Source organism: Echinops telfairi, unplaced genomic scaffold (genome assembly GCF_000313985.2).
Source record: "Echinops telfairi isolate 266 unplaced genomic scaffold, ASM31398v2 ScPeMD7_5;HRSCAF=22, whole genome shotgun sequence".
NCBI lineage: Eukaryota > Metazoa > Chordata > Mammalia > Afrosoricida > Tenrecidae > Echinops > Echinops telfairi.
In genome coordinates, this window is record NW_022103901.1 from 41416438 (window position 1) to 41433928 (window position 17491).

At 47.5% G+C, this 17491-nt stretch overlaps 1 protein-coding gene across 1 annotated transcript in view; it reads right to left on the bottom strand.

Annotated features, from left to right (window-relative positions):
- Nucleotides 1-4467, bottom strand: part of CPPED1 (calcineurin like phosphoesterase domain containing 1) — a 152574-nt gene extending 148107 nt beyond the window's left edge. The window contains exon 1 of the mRNA XM_004705860.2: nucleotides 4398-4467. Coding sequence (XP_004705917.1) covers nucleotides 4398-4467 — 70 coding nt within the window. The remainder of the gene's footprint in view (nucleotides 1-4397) is intronic.
- Between the last annotated feature and the right edge of the window lie 13024 nt (nucleotides 4468-17491).

A 17491-nucleotide genomic window follows, 5' to 3' on the forward strand; every position in this document is an offset into this window, starting at 1 on the left:
TAAGAGTTGTACGAGCCCCCAATAAAATGATTTTAAAAAAAGAGAATGATGATGGCAATATATATACAAATGTACTTGGCACAATGGATGGGTATAGGGAATGTGTTAAGGGCAATATGCGTCCCCAATAAAGTGATTAAAAAAGAACAACAAAAAAATAAAGCAAGGTACAATCAACCCCATTCGGGTTTGGAGAAGTATTCCCAGGCTGCTGTTTCTGTAAAAATTCTTAGACAAGACCTGCGACACCACACCCCGAATGAGTCCCTGCCCCCAGAGAGGGTTTCTGAAACAGCAGCAAAGGTTTTAACGTGTGCAGAGAAAGGATCTTTTTCAGACAACTACCGAAGACCCTGCTCTCTTAGGGGGGAAATAGTCTGGTGGTATAATAAACTGGGGGGGGGGGTTGGGGGGGGGGGGTTCGTCAGATTAAGACCTGGAACCATTAAATATAGGCACCTGAAAAATGTATTTTACTTTGATTTTCCTTTCAGGATTTCTTCAAACTAGATGTTGTAAAATTTTCAGAAAGATGATTATTTGTTAGGTGAAAAGGAGCCCTAATTTGGATGTGTCTAGGGAATAGAATTATCAATTCGCCTAATTAAAATGAGGCTTTCTGAACATGCTTTCTCGGGTGAGACTTGTACAGTTTGGTTTTTTGTATACACAGCCTTCCAGAGAGCCTGGCAGATTGCGTTAACAGTTACGGAACTCACGACTGAAAGCAGATGCCACCTTTCACACTACTGGAAGAAGCGCACGGACATCACATTATCATTACTCAGAGAAACCACCAGGAGCAAAATGGTCTCTAAGGGAGAAAGTTTGCATCAGGCTTCCTTCGCTGGAGACACCAGCTGTGTAATCATCCAGCTCTGGGCCGGGGTTTTGGTAGCAGGGGTCCCTGGGTAGTGCAAACCGTTCATGCACCTCACTGCTCACCAAAAGGTTGGTGGCCCCAATCAACTCCCAAAGGCTTGGAGTAAGGTCCGGTATTTCAGTTCTAAAGCAATAGCTAGGGAAAGTCCTGGGAGCCCAGTCTTCTCTGCCCCCACACAGCGCAGCCAGAGTTGGAGTCACGCAACAGCAAGGTACCTGCAGCAGAAGGAAAGGTGGCTGGAGAAATACAACCCTGTGACAGGCAGTGGGTATCCCGACAAGAGAAGGGGGAAGTCACTGCTTTCGCTTCCTCTTCCCAAGTCTGCCCTAGGGGAAACTCTACTGGTGAGGCTGAACCTGACAGCGGTTCTCATCCTGTGGGTCGTGACCCCTTTGGGGGTCTTTTCCCAGGGGTTGCCCGATTCATAACAGTACCAAAATTACAGTTATGAAGTAGCAATGAAAATAATTTTATGGTTTGGGGGGTCACCACAACATGAAGAACTGTATTAAAGGGTCACGACATTAGGAAGGTTGAGAACCACTGCTCTAAGAGCATCTCCCAAAGTCATCAGCAATGCTAAGAGAAGCCAACCTAGGAGAAAGTGGTCGGGAATTTTAAGCAGACTTATCAATTTAGGACTAAGGGCTCTCAGCCCAACACTCCAAGCTTGGTGCTCTGAAAAAACCCCACTCCTGAACACGGAGCATGCCCCTCGGGACTGTGTGACCCGCAGAGGAAGCCACATGAAGATCCCACTTCTAGATATACTCAGTCAAAAGAATCTGGTGTCATTTTAATGTCATTTGATCGGTAAATGTACTATCAACTTATCGTCTAAAACTGTATCTGTTCTTGTCCAAGTGATCGACTCTCTTGTTCTATGGTTCCTACTAATCCATTTTCTACTGGCAGCCAGGACACAGCTCCAAATGAGTTCCCACTATACCCACCCACTGCCACCCAGCAAAGTCCAACCACTCCTGATGGCTTCAAAAACTACTGATCTTTATGGATACTTACAAGGAACAGCTAGTGGGTTTAACGGCCACGTAACCACCCAATACTTAATCCACTGCATCACTGTGGTTCCTTCCAAAGGGTTGGGAAGCTTCAAAACTTCAAACCAAACCATGAGTGTCCTTGAGTCAATTCCAACTCAAGGTGAGCCCAAGTGTGTCAGAGAGAAGCGTGCTCCATGGGGTTGTCAGAAGTAGATCATCAGGCCTCCCTTCTTAATCTCTTTTAATTTAGAGGCTCCTTTGAAACTTGTTCAGCATCATATCAACAGACAAACCAGCACTGACAGGAGTGCTGACTGTACATGGAGCATACAGGCCAGGAATCGAACCTGGGTCTCCCATCCAGAAGGGACCACTGACCCACCACTGCCTCCAGGAACGGCACTAGGAACATAATAAATCTTTCCTGACCTGGGAAAAAGAGGTTCCATAGAATAACAAAAAAGTCTTCTTCACTACTTGTGGGAGAAGTTGATGCCACCACTTTTGGAAGGCATTTTGACTTGATTTACTAAAGTTGTGCCCTGGAACCTACAACTATCCCTGAGAGTAGGCACCCTCCCACATGCGCACAAGAAAACTTGTGCAAAAATGTTCACAGCAGCACTGGCAAAGAGTGAAGAACGTGAAACAACTAAAGTGTAATCTAACAGCCAGGTCTCAGCAGCAAACAGCTGGCAGGGCCAAATCATGGTAAATGAACAAGAGTCTTTAAAAGGGACGATTTGAGATGCTTCCAAGCTACACATAATGTTTTCAATGGCTCCTTCCTCTGAAACAGGCAACCCGGTCCTTCCTCATTGTCTGTGTTTAGTCTGGAAGCTCCACTGAAGCTCCACTGAAACCTGTTCCCTGGTGGCACCTGAAATTCCAGCGCCACAGCTCCCAGCATCACAGCCAGACACAAGTCACCACAGAACGACAAACTGACAGACAAGTGGTAAACGTGCTGCACAAGACCTCTGTAGAATACTGAAAACAAGGATGTTACCTTGAGGACCAAGGCACACCTGCCAGAAGCCAGGGTATTCTCCATTGCCTCTTATGGATGAGAAAGTTGGACAGTGAATAAAAAGACAGAAGAATCAATGCATTTGAACTGGGGTGCTGAAGAATATTAAAAGTACCATGGACTGCTCCTTTCATTAAAGGACACACGGATTCATCTTGGAAGAAGCACGGCCAGAGTGCTCTTTAGAGACAAGGATGGCAAGATTTCATTTTACATACTTTAGATACGTTGGCCAGAGACCAGGCCCTGAAGGACATCGTGTTTGATAGAGTAAAGGGACAACAGAAAAGAAGGCGTCCCTCAAGGAGACAGACTGACACTGTGGCTGCAACAATAAGAGTAATGGTGAGCACGGCACAGGACCAGGCAGTGTGTCGTTCCGTTGTGCACAAGGCCGCTATGGGTCACAACATGAGATGGGCTGGGCATGGGGAAGCTACCAAACAGTTCAACAGCCAAGATGGAAAAGCAGAGTTGGAAGAAGCGGTTGCCGCAACCTGGAAAGAGTCCAAAAGGTTTCCTTGAGAAAAGTACTGTGCCCTTAAGGTGAGGAATACATACAGATAGCCTAAGACAAGCTCCTGGAGTCCTGGTGGCATAGTAGTTACGCAATGGACTCAAGGTCCACAATCTGAAACCACCAGTCGCTCAGTGGGAGGAAGAGGCGGCTTTCTGCTCTCATAGACAGGCTCAGATTCACATGGTGGTCCTATTCTGCCTTACAGGGTCACTGTGAGTGGGTACAGGCTCGATGGCAGTGAGTTTGGTTTTGCGTTAAGACAAGCTCTCAGGGAGTAAACTAGGCAGGGAAAAAGTACTCTTATTGGTTGCCTCTTCACTCCTGTGCCCTGTCATGGCTCCCCAATGGCTGAACCCAAAGAAGGTCAGAGGCTATTGAACCCAGTGAGGTAGCCCATAGAGGTCAACCCCGTGGAGCAGAACACTGGGCAAGAGTAGATCTGGGGAAGCAAGGGGCTCTGAAGAGCTCCTTGTGGTGAAAACGTCATAGTAAGTACCCGTTGATGGAGTATTAAATACATCAAAGGGGCCAACCCTTAATAAAAATAGCAGCACTTAACAAGGACGGGACGAGTACTAAGGACTATTTAGAACCATGCTATTATCATTTCCATTTCCCACCAGATGTGCAGACCGCACACGTGGCCAAGGCGGGGAATGAAAGTCAGGTCGAACAACAGAGCCCACGCTACCAGTTTAATGTGTTCTGCTGCTTTACATTCGGGGAGGTGAGTTCAAGGCCAGGTGGCGCCAGATAGAGGGCCCTCCTGCGGACCCGACTTGCTTCATTCACATCTAGAAGTCCTAGGGAGGCGCGGTGCCATCGCGGTTCCGGTCCCCGGCCCCCGGTGCAGTCCAAATGCTTCCGGCTAGGGGCGCGCGCACCGGAGGAACGGTTCCCCCGGCACACAGTTCCGCAGCCTGGGGGCGTCCCCTCCCCGCAGCCAAGGGCCAGCAGTACCTGCGGGAAACGCGTCCAGGGTTCTGCCCCGGGCTCTGCGGAAAACACTGCCCGCCTCCGAAGCCGACATCGTGACAGAGCCTCCAGCTACGCCTTCGTACGTGGCGTGGCGGGGAGCGGCGCTCACGCGCTCGGTCCGCCCACCCACCCAGCCTGCCCCGTTCGGGGCGGGGCCTTCTGCTGAGGCGGGGCGGGCGCGCGGGGCTCGGGGCGCCACTAGTGCTGCCTGGGCGGGGCGGAGGCGGGAGCCGCTCCTCTGGGATCCACCAGCGGGCCTGGCGGCGGAATCCCTGTCTGTTGGGGGCCGGCCCGTTCAGGGGGTTCCCAGGAATTTGCCTCCGAGGCTGGTCTTTCCTTACAGGTAGGGTTCCAGGTTCACCCATCCAATGCAGGACACCCAGCTCACCTGGAATTTCAGACTAACAAGGAGGCATCGTTAAGTGGAAGAATGTGAGGTTCACCTGACCCAGGCCATGGTATTTTCCATCGCTTCATATGCATGTGGAAGTTGGATGTTGAATAAGAAGGACCGAAGACGAATGGGTGCATTTGAATGATGAATATTGAAAGTACCATAGACAGCCAAAAGAACAAACAAACCTGTGTGGGAAGAAGTACAGTCCGAGGACGCCTTGACCGGCGAGGTGTCATCTCATGTACTTTGAACATGTTGTCCGGAGAGACCAGTGTCTAGAGAAGGACATCATGCTTGGTAATTAGGGAGACAACGGAAAAGAGGAACGCCCTCAACAAGACGGGTAGACACAGTGGCTGCATCCTTGGGCTCAAACACGCAGGCCAGGGCAGTCGCATTCTGTGACGCAGAGGGTCGCTAAGAATCAGAACAGTTTCCACACACGGCACCTAACAACAAAAACAACATAAGTATGTGCACTCTTTGAAAAATACTGTAAAATATTTCCATGCCAGAAATTTCAATTGAACTTTATCTGGTGAAGGAGCCTGCTGTGGCCTCTCATGCCTTTGGAGCAGCTGGTGGATTCAAACTGCTCCCTTTTTGCTTAGCAAGGAAGCACTCAGCCACTGTATCACCAGGGCTCCCAGAAGCACTCTCATCCTGTTGAGACGGAGTCAAGCATGAAGCTGTCTATCCCAGCTATTAAGAATGAAAGCCCGGGGGTTCAGGAGCCAGTCTTCCTTGGTTCTCATCCTCTTCCACTAAGTGTGGTGAAAGCTGCTTCCTTTCTCCAAGCTTTAGTTTCCTTATCTATAAAGTGGGAGTCATTGAAGTGTCCACCTCGAGATTGCTGGGAGGTTTGTTGGCTTTAGGTATCATGAAGTTGTTTTTGACTCGTAACGGCCTCGTGTACCACAGAACAAAACCCTGCCCAGTCCTCGCCAGCCTCACAGTTATTGCTAGGTTGGAGCTCATTGTCATAGCCATTGTGGGTTAGGATTAACAACACCTCTTTGGGGGATATGATTCTACTGTAATATCATACCAGTGCATTTCTGGTAATGCAAATGGAATTATGCCCAACTGCTACCGGAGACAAGAACCAGGTGCTATAAAAAAAAGAACAATGCAGAGGTGTGAGTTTAGATTGGGAAGCTGTGTAAGTGCTCAAAGACCTTACCAAGGAAGCAGCCTTCAAGAAGAGGCCTTCTCATTCAAATGGGATTTAGTTCAAATAGAGGCGGGGCAGGATGTGGGGAGTTTGAATTAATTCCACCCAAAAAACCATATGCCTGAGAGTGGGAAGCATGGTCCTCTTCAATGATACCTGCACACCAGTGTTCCAAGAAATGAAGAAGCCAACCAGTTGCCACCATGTCAACTCTTAACTCATGGGGACCTCCTGTGTGTCAGAGTGACCGGTGCTCCTTATGCCACCTCTGTGTGACTAGGAGCTACCAATGGTGAGCAACCAAGGGCTGTGCCATTGTACCACCCAGGGACTCCCAACGGGTAAAAATGGGGCCACGCCCCAGGCTTGAGGAGGGAGGCCTTGTGTTTGGCCCACTGACTGCCATGCTCTCTCCCTACCCTTTGGGAAACTGCCCAGTCCACCTCCTCCCCTTAGTGACAGCTGTAGGGATAAAAAAAATCCTCACTGAAATGTGTTGTTATTTAGAGACCCAGCTGTGTTATTAAGAACATCCGTTGCTGCACTGAGCTCTATTATAACCTCATTTCATGAAGCAGGTAGAACAATTTGTCCTAACATTAATGGCCCTAGACTATTACACTTTTATAGTTCTTCTGTCTACTTTTTATAGATCTTCTATCTCTCCTCCTTGTCAAATGGGGAGCTATCACCTTTCTGTTTCTGGCACCTGCCTCTAGCAAGTCTGCACTGCCGGCCGCCTTCCTTTGTTCAAGCGCCTCTTTTCCCATCACCCAAGTCTGCAAAGCCAGACGACAAGGGTTGTTAGGATTGTCTGCCAGGCTGGCTGGTGGATGGGAGCCCGAGAGCTTGGGAGAAGAGCCCAAGGCCTCATTGAGCGAAAGATGCTTGGACTTTTGTTCGAGGAGCATCATCATCTCTAGTCCGGTATCTGAGATGGATTCTTTGGAAGCTTTGGGCTTCCCAGGTTGGGGCTCCGAAATCAGATCAACTTCACCATTTTGGAAGAAAGGAAGACATTTCCGTGTAGAACATTTGAGATGTGTGGCAACACGAAAAACAAACCCTAAACATACTGCTTTCTAGTGGATTCTGATTCATAAAGGACCCATACGGGTTTCTAAGGATAGCCCTCTTCATGGAAGCAGGAAGTCACTTTTTCTCCCGCAGAGTGCCTGGTGGGTTCCAACACCTGACCTTGTGGTGAGCCATCCAACATGTAGCTGGTTATGCCACCAGTACACCATAATTTCTGAGGTGTGGGGCATTAGCTGGCTCCTACCTCTGCCCTGCTCTGACCTGCACCTGTTGAGGTGTGACCAGGGAAGGGGCTCCCAGGTGACTTCCATCGGTGTATGGGATTCTGTTTCTAGGTCTGCACTTCTCTTTTATAAAATGCCACACTTGCCCTTCCCTTCTGTATAATTTCCTTAATTGAATAATCACTGCAAAAGCCTTGATTTCCCCAAACGAGGTCTCATTCACTGGAGCAAGAGGTTAAGACTTCAGCATGTTTGGGGGACAATTCAATCCATAGCACCTATTGCTGGGCTTTCAGAGGCTTTTGAGACTTTGAAACATGTTCCGATTGGATTTCATCTTCCAGGACCCTGACCAGTAGTTGAGTTAGAGCCTAATAAGCTGGTTGATTGCATGACCTGAAGTTAAGCACATGTAGTCCCATTACTAGCTCTGTGACCTGAAGTAAGTCACTTAACCTCTCTGAGCACTGCTCTCCTTTGTAAAGCATTCCTGTCCTGGGGCTGCTATCACAAATCATCTCAAACTGGGTGCCTGATAACAATGGAACTGTATTGTTTCAATTCCAGAGATTGTTGAGTCCACTCTTGACTCGCAGTGATCCACCTGCGAGAACCGAACAACTGCCCCAGAGGGCATCTTTCAAAGTCCGTCATCTGTACAGAAGCGGGCTGCCACATCGTTGTCCTGCAGAACAGCTAGTAAGCTGGAACCAAATGCCCTTTGGCTAGCGGCCAAGTGCTTAGCCAGTGTGCCATCATGGTGGCCACAGAGCTGTCCTCTCTCTGAAGCCTCTTGAGGAAGAGCTTGCCTGGCCCAGCCCAGCTTCCGGTAGCCCCAGGAGTTCTTTGCATTGTGGCCGCATGTGTTCCATCCATGTGTCTGGCTTCTTCCATTTATGTCTGTCTCTGTGCCCTCTCCTCATTTTGTAAGGGTGCTGGTCATGTTGGAGTAGGGCCCACCCTACCCCCCCCCCAAAAAAAAAACCCAAACTCACTGCCATTGAGTCCATGCCGATTCGTAGCGACCCTACAGGACAGGGTAGAACTACCCCTGTGAGTTTCCGAGACTGCCATTCTTTACAGAATAGAAAGTCCCATCTTTCTCCTGAGCAACAGTTGGTGGCTGCAAACTGTGGACCAGTTAGCAGCCCCATACATAACCTCTACGCCACCAGGCCACCTGGGCCCACCCTGCTCAAGAATAACCTTGTGTTCACTCACTACACCTGCAAAGACTTTACTGCCAAACAGGGCCAGGCTCTGAAGTGCTGGGAAAACATGACCTTAATGGCTCACAATTCAACCTTGGACAGTGGACCGAAACCTTTAGACCGGTTGGGAGGAACCAATGAGAAAGCACATTTAAAGCGTGTAGCACCGCACGTAGTAACTGCTCAATAGACAACTTGGTTTTCTTGTGGGTGTTCATCTCTTAGACGAGCCACTGACAGCTGACTGCCAGCAAGGCAACCTCGGCTTCCCGGTCACTGACGCAGGCTTTCCTGGCACCCAGAGTGCAGAATGGAGAACTGGCATTCTCCAACCATCCTGGTGAAACCGCACAGTGGCAGACGGCCTTTCTATTCCCGCTTCCCAGACTGAACTGGCAACACGGAAGCACGCATCACGTGCAGCTCTTTAAATGAAAATGAAACCAAATTAAAATGCCAGTTTCTCAGTCACACTAGACACATTTCCAAGTGTTCGATTGCAACAGGAAATACAGAACACAGGGAAATTTGAGCTGAAGACACACTACAAATGATATTTCCATGTAAGTGTGTTAGGACAAGCTTTAGCTGAGGCTCCAACTTACTGGGGGTCCTACGTTTTTTATCTGGCAACCCTAGGCTTTTAGCCACTATCAGGTTGAGCCGTCCTTCATGGTGACCCTGCCCACAGCAGAAGGGAGTGCTTCCCAATCCTGACCATCCCCTGGGATGGTGATGGGGAGGACTTTTAAGATTCATAGTGTTTTCACTGGGTGAGGCTTGGGGAGTAGATTCCAAGGCTTTTCTTCCTAGTCTGTCTTCATCTGGAAGTTCTGCTGAAATGTATTCAGCACCCTAGCAACACTCAGGCCTCCCATTTTAAGAGAGGTGGTGGCTGTGCCTGAAGTGCACTGGTTGGGAATCAGACTGAATTCCCTTGCAAAAATGGCAGGAGTTCTAGCACTGAGTCACAGCTGCCCCCTAACTTTAGACTCGTGGCACCCATAATGTACAGGAAGGGTACAGAACATTTCCACTATTGCAGACAGCTCTATTGGACAACATCGATCTCTTCTAAAGATGGAAGTTGTCAAGGATTTTATCTTGCTTGGATCCACAATCAGTGCTCATGGAAGCAGCAATCAAGAAAACAATGTTTTGGAAAAATTGCATGGGCACATCTGCTGCACAACACGTCTTCAAAGCCAAGCCATGTTTTTAATCCCCTCATATATATGTTAAAGCTGGGCAATGAATAAGGAAGACCAGAGAAGCCAAAGTGTCTTTGCATAATGGTGCTGGTGAAGACCAAACACACGGGTCTTGGAAGAAGTACAACCAGAATGAGCCTCAGAAGCAAGACTGGTCAAATTCTGTCTGGTGTACTTTGGACATGTGGTCAGGAGAGACCAGTCGCTGAAAGAGGACATCATGCTTAGTGAAGGAGAAGGGCAGGAAAAAGAGGAGGACTCTCACTGAGATGAGTTGGCACAGTGGCGGCAAGAGTGGGCCCAGCCCTAAGAACAATGGTGAGGACCGTGCAGGACTGGGCATGTTTGCTCTTTTGTACATGGCGTCACAATGAGTTGGAATTGACTCTGTGGCAACTAACAGCACTGTTTCCGAGCACCCGTGGACAACTGGCACCCAGTGGACTGTGTCTTTGCTGCTGGTTCTGATACATCTCATCGCTGACACTCAGCACCACAATCCAAATCACCCCTAACAATTCTAATCAAGTTCCAGGCCATCGAGGAGGATCCTATAAATTATGCCTTCTCTTTTTCATGTATAATCCAGAAGCTGGAGTTTCACTTCCTCTCTCAGGCTTTTCTTCATCCATTCACATTCTTTTCGGTCTCGGCATTGCTGAACACCCCATGTAAACAACTTTGGGGTGTGCTTGTCAGGGCCTGCTTTTCCATCCCAGCCCCCCTTTCCTCCACTGAACATGGATGCAGCGTCCTGAAGCATGTCAGCACTTCCCAGTTATTCACTTTGGGTTGTAGAAAGCCTTCTCCTTCTTGAGCAAGAATAAGCCCCAAAGCAACATCTCAGCTTACTTGTACGCGGCATGTATAACGTAAGCTCCCTTAGGGCCCACAGGACTTTAAAGGCGCCCTGGTGGCACACTGGGTTAGCACTGGGCTGCTAACCGAAAGGTCCGGGCCCACCAGCCTCTCCACGGGAGAAAGATGAAGCAGTCTCCTTAGGCACAGGTTTGCCACCTCAAAAACCGCGGACTTTTAGGGGATGATAGGAGTCCCAACAGTGGGTGGGGCGCTGATCCAGCCCCTGGCACACACCAAGTGCCCAGAACAGAATATAATGCCTAGAAGACCCATCGTCAGCACATGCTGAGTAGAATTAAATTTGCTTCTCAATTATAATACATTCTCTAATATTAGAAAGGACTAGTGATCTACATCTGAAAATTCCAAGGCAAACCAACTCATTGCCACCCATTTGATTCCAACTCAGGGATCCCATAGGACAGAATAGAACTGCCCCGGTGGTTTTCCAAGACTAACTCTTTACTGCAGAAGAAAGCCTCCTCTTTCTCCAGCCGAGAGGCTGGTGGTTTTCAACTGCCGAGCCTGTTTAGTGGTTAACAGCCCCACTTGTGACCTGCTCTACCACCAGGACACCTTTCTGAAAAGTAGCCAATCAAAACCTTACGTATCTCAATAGAATATTTTCCGATTAGTTTGCTTGAGATACGTCATCAGGAGGGACATCATGTTTGGGGAGGGCTATGGAGAGGGAGGGAAGCCCTCAGGGACACAGATTAGGACAATATCTGCAAAGATGGACTCGAACAGGCCCACGTCTGCAAGGACGATGCAAGATGAGGCAGCATTTGGCTCTGTGCTATATCAGGTTGCCATGAGTCACAGTTGGTGTAACAGCAGCTACCTCACCTACCCATCAGTCACACTGATTAAAGCACTCAGTTGCTAACCAAAAGGGCAGTCGTTTGAATCCACCAGTGGGAGGGAGGAAGATGAGGCTGTCTGTTTCTGAAGAGATGACAGCTTCAGAATCAATTCGACTGCAATGGCTTTTGTTACCAGATCTCTATTTATTGGTAATGCTGAAAATGCTGGTGGCATGTGTGTTAGTCTGGGTACTTTAGAGAAACAAATCCACAGAAACTCATGTATAAGAGAGAGTTTTATATAAAGGTTAAGTGCACATCAAGAAAACATCCCAACCCAGTGCTGCCCAAGCCCACAAGTCTAACATTAACCCATATGTCCGACGTCAATCCACAAAGCCCTCCTCCATCTCACGAAACAGACGCAATGATGCCAACTGCAGGAGGAAAGCTGAATCAGTGAAAGTGTAAGCATCTCAGCGGTGGCAGGGGTCTCCACACAGCTGCTCCAGCACCCAGGGCTGCATCAGAGTAGGTCCATGCAGCTTCTCCTCAGGGATGTCTTGCAGGAAGTGAGCCTTGCCAGCTGAAGCAGGGAACTGACTATGGCAGCTGCACCCAAGTCTAACCTTCAGAAAGCAAGAGGCCCAAGAACTAGAAAGGCGAGCCATTTATCCCTCTGCCCTTCAATTAACCCTACATGTTTATCGGCCAGGTTGGCACAATAAGCTAAGTATCTCAGCATGTTTCAAGGAAGTGGGTCAAGGAGCTTGATATTGCTGTGGTTAGGTGATGGTCTGCTAAGCACTAGGTTGGTGGTTTAAACCTACCCACTGCTCCATGGGAGAAAGATGAGTCTGTCTTTTCCCGTAAAGATTTATAGCGTCAGAAACCCTATGGAGCAGTTCTACTCTGTCCTACAGAGTAGGTGATGGTGAATTAGAATCAACTCGATAGCCGTGAGTTTGGTCATGGGATAATCTATTGATAATGCCCAGAATCCTGGTAGTATGATTCAGCTTCCATTCTGATTTTCCCTGGAGTGGGTCACCCTAGTGGCTCTGTGGGTTGCTAACTGTTCCTCAAGAGAAAGATGAAGCTACCTGCTCCCATCAAGATGTGGTCTCAGGAACCTTACAGAGCCACTCTACTCTGTCCTATAGGGTTACTATGAACCAGAATCAAGTCGATGGCAGGGGTAGTGTGGTCGTAGGAAGTGGGTCGGTCCACAGTGAACAACAGAAACAAGGTGAGCAGGTCACTCCCCTCAGGTTGTAGTCTTCCTTTTGAGCAGCTCTCAAAAATGATCTGGATGTTGTCCTTATGTATCTGTATTCATAATAGTTGAAACTAGCCAAGATTCATTCCAGAGGAGGAGAAACTGGGATTTACTGCTGCTTCTACAAAAAATTAGCCCTGGTGGTGGACTGAGTTAACCCCGGCTGCTAATCTCAAGGTCAAACCCACCAGCTGCTCCCAGGGAGAAAGATGAGCCTGTCTGCTTCCATAAAGATTTACAGTCTTGGAAACCCCAGGGAGCAGTTCTATGGAGTGGCTATGAGTTGGAATTAACTCGATGGCAGTGGGTTTGGTTTTGGAGGCCCCTTTTTGGGGTGCTAAACCTTCATCCCTTCAAGGTAGTCCAGCTGTATGGTCAACAAAATCTACAGAAGAGGAGAGCCTTGAGCTCCCCCTGGAGGTGAGATTGGATGGAGGTAAGGGCTCTGGGATGTGAGGCTACACATAGCAACACCAGAAAAGGCGGTTTACCTAGGATGGAGCCCAGGTGGTGTAGTGGTTTCTCGTTACGCTGTGATCGCATGGTCAGCAGTTCACCACCAGCAGCTCTGCGGAAGAAAGCATGGGCTATTTTACTCCGGTAAACAGTTATAGTCTCAGAACCCCACAGGGGAGCTCTCTGAGCCAGCATTGACTCGATGGTAGTGAAGCGTTATAGAGAACGCTGAACGCCAGGCAGAGATGCTGTTTCAAGGGAAGCCAACCACAGACCTGCTTACAAACGGATGTGGCTCAAGTGCGGAGTTCAGGCCGTCAGCATGAAAACAAAGAGGAAAAAGAAAGGACCTAGTGTAAGAACATGAATACTGGGGCACTCTGAGTGGATTCAGCAGATGATTAGCATGCTCAGCTGCTAACAGAAAGGTTGGAGGTTTGAGTCCACTAGGAGGCAGCTCAGAAGAACGGTCTAGACAGTGGTTCTCAACCTTCCTCATGCCGCGACCCTTTAATACAGTTCTTCATGTTGTGGTGATCCCGCCCCCCACCATAAAATTATTTTCATTGCAACTTCAGAACTGTAATTTTGTCACTGTTATGAATCAGGCAACCCCTGTGAAAGGGTTGTTCAAACCCCAAACGGGTCACGACCCACAGGTTGAGAACTGCTGGTCTAGAGATTTACTTCTGAAAAACCTACCATTGCAAACCCCACAGAACATAGTTCTTCTCTTGACCCACCTGGGGTTGCCATGAGTCAGAATTTACTTGAAGGCACCTTGGTAAGGGCTCTCGCAAAGGATGCCACATATGAAGTACCTTCTGCGTGGTTACTTGTCTGTGTAGCCACCCAGACAGATGGGTGCTATCCATTTTCCCATTTCATGAACAAGGGGACTTGACTCAGGAAGTTGAGATGACTCTCCAAAGTCTTCTGGATGCCTCTGTTTCCATCCCTTAGCCAATGGGAATGCGATGGCTCCTGAGCGGTTGTGGGTCACACTGTTAGGATCCATCCAGTTCTCACGCGCTAATTTTTTCAAGACTTACAGAGTGCCTGGCATGTTGTCGTTAGGTGCCAATGAGTCAGTCCCGACTCCTAGCAACCCTGTGTGTGATAGAATGAACACTGCTCAATTAGGAACCGTGCTCACAATTATTGTTAGGGCCGAGCCCGTTGTGGTAACCACTGTGCCAATCCATAGAGCCCAGAGTATAAATTGAATGGCTTGACGAGTAAGAACTTGTAAGACTCAGGGACCGTTTTTAGCAGAAAGAATTCTATTTAAAGCAATTTCTAACCGGGAGCCTCAACAACAGTGTGTCTGGAATAGCTATTGCTTCAGTAAGTGCCTTGAACCTCCTCTAAGCAGAAGATCATATGTCAGCTCCCAGATGTGGGAGTCAGCTGAGGCCAAATGAGCAGGAAACCCTTCCATTTCCATTGGAGTTACTTGAGAACAGTTTAGATTGAGGCCTTGGAAATAAATTAGGGTGCCCTATGTGGTTGTGATAGATTTGTTTTCTTCACCAATATTCTTCACCAACACCACGATTCAAAGGTATGAATTCTCTTCTGTAGTCAGTGTCCAGATTTCACATGCGTCTGAGGTGACTGAAAATGCCCTGGCTTGGCTCAGGTGCACCATAGTCCTCAAAGGGACGTCTTTGATTTTTAACACTTTTAGGAGGTCTTTGGAGTAGATTTGCTCAGTGTAATATGCCGTTTGCTCTCTTGACTGCTGCTTCCATGAGTGTGGAAGAAGTACCGCTAGAATGTCCTTTAAGAGTGAAGAGGGCAGGACACATTATCAGGAGGAGTCGCTTTCTGGAAAAGGGCATCCTGTATTGTAAGGTCGAGAGAGAGGGGCACATGAGCCAACCCAGCAGGCACAGCAGAACCATCATGAGAATGGCGAGCGACCAGACACTGCTCTGTTCTGTTGCACAAGAGGTCGCTGTAAGTCAGAACCAACCAGACAGCTCCTAAAAACAACATGCGCTTCTGAAAGGCTGTGGTGCTGTGGTGAGGCACTTGGCTGCTAACAGAAAAAGGTCAGTGGTTCAAACCCCTATCGCTCCAAGGGAGAAATAGGTGGCAATCTGCTTCTCTAAGATGATAGCTGTGGAAACCCTATGGGGTAGTTCTACTCTAGCCTATAGGTTATTGAACTGAAATCAAGTTTGGTGTTGGTTTGGTGTATGGTTGTGATGCAGGTTTTTTGTTTGTTTTGTGATACAACTTTGTTGCTTGCTGTTTCATTTCTGTCTTTAGCTGGATAGACTCTTTCAGGTAAATATATTCTTTCAATATAGACTTTATGCTCCAACAGGTAGGATTCTGTAATTTTTTTCACTTTATATAACTCAAAAATAAACAAACAAAAAGAGTAATTATCTCAAAGTAACCAACACTCAAAATGATCTTTTAAGTCAAGAGTTCATTGATAGTTATATTCAATACTATTCCAATGAGCCATTAGAGGAGGCAGAGAACTCACCACAAACACACAAACTTGGGGGAGGGCACCTATGCAGCCTGTGGTTTGCAGACGTAAGGCCTGGCGATTGACTTCGGAAGAGAACCACTAAAATCCCTGTGGGTCACATTGGTCAGACCGACAGGTTCTCCTAGGGATGGCGCAGAACTAATGGTGTTTCATTCCATGTTGCATGGGGTTGCCATGACTCATGCCATGCTCAGGGACTACCCACTGAAAACCTTAGGGAGAGCCACAGAACATTATCTGATATCAAGAATATCTGCTAAAAATTGAGCCCTGTGGCATGGAAGGCCCTCAAAGTATGACTGAGGAAGGAGTTGTCCCCTCAAAGTAGGGTCAATTTTGAGGCTGTACCGTAAGGATGTACATGGAGCAAAGCTTTCTGGATCTTCACCTGTTGGTGGGGCATGACCTAAAACTGAGAAGAAGCAGCTGCAAGCATCCATTAATAATAAAAAAATACAAAGTATGAATCTAGGAAAATTGGAAACCATCAAGAATGAAATGGAGTGTACTTGTGAGCTGCAGTGGGCTTGTGCTGGCCATTGGCTACTTTGATTCAGACAGCCATATGGTTTACTATGCCTGGGATGCTACATTGAAGAATGGCGGTGTATTCATCATCAACAATAACATCTCAAGGTCTATCTTGAAGTACAATGGTAGCTATTATAGGATAATATCTATATGCCTATAATGAAGCCCAGGTAATACAGCTTTTATTAAAATTTATACACCAACAACTAAAGCCTGTGATGAACAAATTGAAGAACTCTACCAACTTCTTCATGGAGCCCTTGTGGTTCGTGGTTAAACATTGAGATTTGATCCACAGCTTTAATCCACATGGCTAGCAGTTCAAAACCACAAGCAGGTGCAACTGGCTTCTGACCTCTCGAACTATGAGATAATGGATTTGTGTTGTCCTAGGGCACTAAGTTTGTGGTTATTTATTCTAACAGCAATAGGAAAATGTTACTGTATGTGTTAGACAGGGTTCTCTAGAGAGATAAAACCAAATTGCTGATAATATATTTATTTATAAAGATAATTAGATATATAACAAGAAATGAACTGTTAAATCACATGCAGATAAATATATAATACTAGAAATGAACGGTTAAATTCACTACAAATGGCTCACTGCAACTCACTCCCGTGAGAGAGAGTTGTGAGAAACTAGCAGTCCTTCAAGTCTAGTCTGCTGCCAGATCTTCCTCTATTTATAGAGAGAGCTAGGCTATGTCAGCACAGCAGCCAATCACAAGGCAGGTCACCAACTGCCAGCCAGATCACCAACTGCCAGTCCCCAGCTCCAGAGATGTCTTAAAGGGACCTCAACTTACAGCAACACAGTCCACAGGCTAGGCGTCCCACAGGTAGTGTAACCTTTAAATTGAGGCACAGAACAAGCAAGGCAGCCGCACATTGGTCCGATGGTCAAAGAGCGAGAGACAAGAAAGACGAGGCTCACCAAGCCATTTATCTCTCTGCCCTTCAGTTAATCCCACTTGTGTTTATCGGCCAGGCTGGCACAATAAACTATGTCACTGTACCAAACTACCTCATTGAAAAGAAGTCAGATGTCATGGAATCTACTCTTAACTGGCCACCTTAGTTCCCTTCCCACCAGTACCTGTCAGATAGACAACAAAACTATCTAAAAAAGACGGTGGTTCAAGTCAGAACCTTGGTGGTACACATACACACCATGTAATGAACTACTTAATATGGCTCTTCCAGCCATTGTCTTTGTGACACTCACACAATGATTGGATGGGATTTTGAAAATAAGGTGTATAGAACCTGTGATGGGACAGTTATGTATCAATCTAGTTGGACCTTGATCTTCAGTGGTTTGGCAGTTATGCAATGACATGATCTGGCAGTTTCATAATGATGTAGACACCCTC